At 54.8% G+C, this 5,339-nt stretch overlaps 2 protein-coding genes across 2 annotated transcripts; both read right to left on the minus strand.

The window, feature by feature from the left end:
• Positions 1-334: 334 nt before the first annotated feature.
• Positions 335-1,415, minus strand: H310_12885 (hypothetical protein). The gene has a single exon (XM_008880133.1). It carries the CDS (start codon positions 1,352-1,354, stop codon positions 503-505), a length of 852 nt encoding a protein of 283 aa, XP_008878355.1. The 5' UTR covers positions 1,355-1,415; the 3' UTR covers positions 335-502.
• A 1,175-nt stretch (positions 1,416-2,590) lies between these two features.
• Positions 2,591-4,667, minus strand: H310_12886 (hypothetical protein). The gene has a single exon (XM_008880134.1). It carries the CDS (start codon positions 3,885-3,887, stop codon positions 3,363-3,365), a length of 525 nt encoding a protein of 174 aa, XP_008878356.1. The 5' UTR covers positions 3,888-4,667; the 3' UTR covers positions 2,591-3,362.
• Positions 4,668-5,339: the final 672 nt, after the last annotated feature.

Below are 5,339 nucleotides of genomic sequence, written 5' to 3' on the forward strand. Positions count from 1 at the left end.
TTGATTGTCCTTCCTATTGGCTTAGACACTTCGGCCGATCACCGAAGTTTCGGCTGATCACCGAGAGCTCACGTAACCATGGTGTGGTTTCATCGCGATGGTGAAACATGAGGGCCAATCAAATCACTCGTTCTAGGTGAATTTTAGCCAATCCATACACGTTCGATGCAGTTTTTGGACCAAGGAGCGCTTGCAGCGTGCCACGGCGAGATTCCCCACGACGTTTCTGCGCAAGCAACATGGCGTGTCCCTCAAGTAGGGCGGTGGGGGCATCGCCGTCGGATCAAGCTGTCAACGAAGGGTGCATTGTGGTGGAATGCACCTCCTGTGCAATTGCTGGACATCGTGGTGGATTTTCGTGCTCGACCAAACAACGGAGCGTTAGCGAAATATATGCGTACATTACGTCGACTACACGGGTTGCATGCTCGTCGCGAGGCGAAACAACATGCAAGGACACGATTGCCGACCGCGGCGGTCAGTGTGGACATAGTGTGTCTCGTCATCTGTCCTCCACGGCTGATGGCGCGACGATTTCAGCGTCTTCCGTGAGCTGCATGGCCCCGAGCACGGCGACGGCCTCTTCAACATTTTCCAATACATCCACGAGAGCTTCTGTCGTCCTGGCATGCGTTCCGAGCTCTTGCACGACACCGTGGCGGTCAAAGTGAAAGCGCATTTGCATGGGCAAGTGCAGCACCTTCCCAACGAGTTTGTGGACCAGCGGCTCGTTCGTTCGGACGACCGGAAAGAGCAGCTCGATAGACACACGAGTCAACCGCAGGTGCATGACGGCTTGGGCGTGTATGACAACGTTGGGCGAGAAAGACACTGCATCGAGCGTCAGCAGGTCCATCGCAATCGACCCGAACGTTGTCATATACATGGCCCACTGATCAAACAATTTGTCGCGGCCCACACTGCCCATCATGACGAGGTCCTCGCTCATCGCGCTGTTCAGGTAGCCGACTTGGGCTTGGTGCCGCGCATGCGTCGGGTCGACACAGTACCCGTGGGCAAACAAGCGATAGTTTTCTCGCGCGAGTTGAAACTCTGGTGCATACGTGCGCAGCATCGCGGGAACAACGACGTGGTACAGTTCGACCCGTCCTTCCATACGAGCAACCTCGAGGTGCAACGTGTGGATCATGTGCTCGAGACGGCGCAGCGTCCGCTCGCGTTCCGCGCGGTACCGCCGCTGGTTCAGTTTGCCTCGCAGACGTACCGCCGCTGCCTTCCTCGCATTGTGCTCGGCCACCGCACGCTTGGTCCATTCCATCTTGGCCGCAAGCACCTGCATCTGCGCGACGTACGCATGATTCAACGCGACCGCGTTGTGCTCGGCACGTCGCATTGCAAAGTCGCCAACTTTCAACTGTGCGACGCTCCGATGACAATGGCGGATTTGTTGTGCGTTAAAATAGTCGAATCTAGGCTATTCTGACGCAAGTCGCGTGGCACTATGTACAGCGCTAGGAGGGGGGGTGGGGGGGAGGGGTGCGAGAAGCAGCCCAAATCCATTCGTGCCTCGGTCCTCCAGCGGCCACTGGTGTCCAACCTCCGTCGGATCGGCTCAATCGTTGCAACGCGCATTCGACGGAAGCAACGCAGCGGCGGTAAATCATGTCAAGTGAGATGGGGGGAGGGGCGAGGGACAAGGTCCAATGGGGGGGTGGGGGTCGTTCCGTCGATGGGGCAGCAAGGCATCACCGTCGCTGAGCCCGCTTACGACCGACGTTCTGATTTCCCTCGCAAAGTCAAACGGTTCCTTCTACTATGCAATTATCGCAATACTGATTTCCCTCCGACTTAGCACCGGGGCAATTTCGATGATTTCTACAAAATAATATTCTAAAAAGACTGAGGGAATTCAAGCTCTGTAGCGCAGTCCACAGTTGTGAGCTGTTTGGAGCGGACGGGCATTCTAACTGATCGAGTGGCTTTGTTGAATGTCGAGTAAGATGCATGTACCTTGCCTGCCAATGTTTGTAGCAAATAATACAAAGTGGATGTTCCGTTAAAACGGAATACTTCGAAGTAATTGATGCCGTTGCAAAGCTGGAGGGAAATCAGTACATCCAAATATAGAGGTATAAATTTTTGCACAGACTTCGAAAACCAATCCATTCAAATTCATGACATGGACAAGTCATTGTCCGAAATGCCCAGTGCGATTCCAGCAGTTGACAACGGTCGACTGCGACACAGATCGCCACGCGTCCTTTGCCCACCCCATCGCGTCAACAAGAGGTACATCGTACAAATGCGTTTGACGTCTTTGCATGACGTTGTCAGCACGCTTGCTTTCGTTCGTGCTGCTCCTCTTCAACGCAAGCCCAGTGGCAGATTCAGTTGGGACCCGAGCGAGATTAAATGATTCCTCTCGCCCACACAGCGAGCTCAGAATACTTTTTTGTTGGATGCTGCATGTGATGTTCATACAGCTCATGTCTTTCATGAAGTGTTCATGCGTCATCGCTGAAAATTCAAAGATTACTCGAGCACAGTGCTCGAACGTAATCAGCCCAGTTTCAAAATTCGAAACTATTTAAAATATTTCTAGTATAAAAATAAAATAAAGGTTTTTAAATTGCCTTTCCAACTTTATATATTGACTTTCAGAGATTATTCACTTTGTGCCGTTCGACTTAGCGAGGGAAGTCAGGACTGCAGTCGTTTGGGTTTCTCGGCTTCATCGGAATACCTCGCGACTCCATCCCAACATCACGAGAGCATGTGCACTTGCACCCGTGCAAAGCACCGCGAGGGAAATGTCGCCAACGTCCACTGCGCTGTGGTGGGCGACGATGTTTTCACGCGCGGCGCCATTGTCCCCTCGTGTCGCTTCAACATCCAAACTACGTATCTTCTCTAGGCGGAAAAAGGTCCGGAAGCCATGTGATTGGCGATGGGGTGCCTCGGCACTCCATGCGGGGGCCGTTGACAACATCGTCACTGGATGTCCATCGCAGGTGATGGCTCGCGCGCGCTTGGCGGCGCCCTATACGTTAGTTTCCCACAGCGGACGTTGTCACAATGCATGCATTCGTTTGGAGCCATAACGTTGGCGCGTTTGGCACCGTGTGGCGCTCACGTACACCGCCATCGACATCGCACACGTTGCCGAAGTCGCGAAAAGTTGATTGCGCGCGTGTCGCCGCGGGGTGTTCACACATTTCGCCATGGTTGCAGCTCCGAGTTCCTTGGAGTGCGGTATGGCTCGGGCATGTGTGTTGGCCACAGGACCACGAACACGTCGCCCGGATCGACGGCTTGCCTGCGATGTTCGTGGTCGATTGAACACCAAACGTTTGCGTGATTGAGCCTCCATTAATGCGTTGCTGTGGACATCATGACCCTGCCTACACTCCACCTCGCATGGTTGTGTCGCACGCTACCGGGCAGGAACTTGACCATCTTGGGATATCTGGAACAGCAAGCGTATCGTCGAAGTTTCCCAGGAGCTTGACCAGGGCGTCAATTGTGTTGGCGAACGTGCCAAGCTCGTGGACGACGCAATTCGTGTCAAAGACGAAGCGGAGGTGCAGGGGGAGCTCGAGGACATTTCCAAGCATCTTTTGCACAAGGGGCTCGTGGCCCAGGGCGCCGGGAACGAGCACACGAACGGATTCGCGCGATAGGCGCAGGTGCAGCATCGTATCGGCGTGGACGACGACATTCGGGGCGAATGCCACAACGTCGTGATGCAGCAGCTCCATCGTGAACGAATCAAACGTGTTCATAAAGACAGTCCATTGCTCCAACAGCTTTCGCCGCCCGATTGCGCCCATGAACTCGAGGTCTTCGCGCATGATGCACGACAAAAAGTCAACGTGGACGCGGTGGTTCGTATTGGACGGAGTCGGGCAAAACCCGTGCCGGAACATGCGAAAGTTTACTCGTGGCAGACGTTGCGCTCGGGCTCAAATGTTCGCAACGGGAGCGGGACCGCGAGTCGCATGCCTTCCAATGACCCTTCCATGCGCGCGACGTTCGTGCGCAGTGTCGCGATCGATCGCTCGAGATGGTCTTTGGTTGTCTTTTGTTGCGCGCGATATCGGCGCCGGTTGAGCATGCTTTGATTCCACCGCGCGCTTCGCCTGCTCCATCTCGTCGATCAAGGTTTGTATGCGCATGCCGGTCGTCGGCGGCGTTCCGGTCGGGGAAAGCAGCACACGCATCGCCATCGCAGAAATCACTCGGGTGTCGTGTTGAGTTTTGGCCTGACCAGGCTGTTTTGCTCGCCCAATGGAACTGCACCGTCTTGACCTTAGCACCACGTGGCACCGGATGAGGCTCTTCTGGCCAAATATTGAAGGACGTCAGAGTGCGTTGCCGCTGCTGCTCACGGCACGAGGCGGATCTCTCGCGACAACGTTCTCTATATCGCCCCACAGAGGCGGCCACGTAGTCTGGGCCAACTGGACCTTATCCCCTCAATAACGTGGACAGACTCGGCTGGTTTTCCCAGCCTCTGTGTGCGGGCGGGCTTTCCGTCTGTCAGGTGGCTGCGACAAGTTGATTGCGCCATTTTCGGTCCTGGGCGCTGGGGTGGACGGGTCGCGTTGGTGAAGCACGCGAATGATCGACCACACCGGCGTCGTATGTCGGTGGCGGGTCGTTGATTTGCGTTCCCGTTCTTTGCGGGAACTGGAACGCCTCGCCAGAACAATCCCCGATGGCGTTTTATTGGGCGAGGATGTGGCCGGGCGCAGTTTTTTTGCGCAGCGAATGGCGACATTAGTCCACTCGCTGACACGGTCGTGGGGGCGCATTCAGGACCAAGACGAAGCGGGTGCTGTGGTTCGAGTTGCGGGATGGAACCAGTGAAGCTGCTTCTCTGGGTTGTTAGAGGTTACATCTTCGCTATCCCTCCAACGGCGCACAACAAGGTCGCCCCCCATGACCGTGTGCGACCGCCGACTCGACGTTGTCGCCAAGTGTTCCAAATTTTCGTGTGTATGACTTGGCCCCACGACGACCTATCACGCAACGGCAGAGTGACGACCGCCACATCCGGTAAAGTAGTCGACTTGATCTATCCTAGAATAATCTCCAGTCTGTATTGAATACTTCCTATTACTGCCACCATAAGCAAAGTCAAGCGACCCCCAAAATCCATTTTTGGTCCAAATTTAATAGACTGCATCACATCCTTTTGACAAAATCGATGACAATATTGCTTCGTCAAATTGTAAAACATTCGAAGTTTGGTGAAGAACTAAGTCTCAAGGTTCGTGGTCTAATATTGAAGGACGTCAGAGTGCGTTGCCGCTGCTGCTCACGGCACGAGGCGGATCCCTCGCGACAACGTTCTCTGTATCGCCCCACAGAGGCGG

This window comes from Aphanomyces invadans (assembly GCF_000520115.1).
Source record: "Aphanomyces invadans strain NJM9701 unplaced genomic scaffold supercont1.44, whole genome shotgun sequence".
NCBI lineage: Eukaryota > Oomycota > Saprolegniomycetes > Saprolegniales > Verrucalvaceae > Aphanomyces > Aphanomyces invadans.

Bases quoted from the DNA above. Each gene is read 5' to 3' on its own strand.
- H310_12885 (XM_008880133.1), bottom strand. From the start codon at position 1,354: ATGCGACGTGCCGAGCACAACGCGGTCGCGTTGAATCATGCGTACGTC.
- H310_12886 (XM_008880134.1), bottom strand. From the start codon at position 3,887: ATGTTCCGGCACGGGTTTTGCCCGACTCCGTCCAATACGAACCACCGC.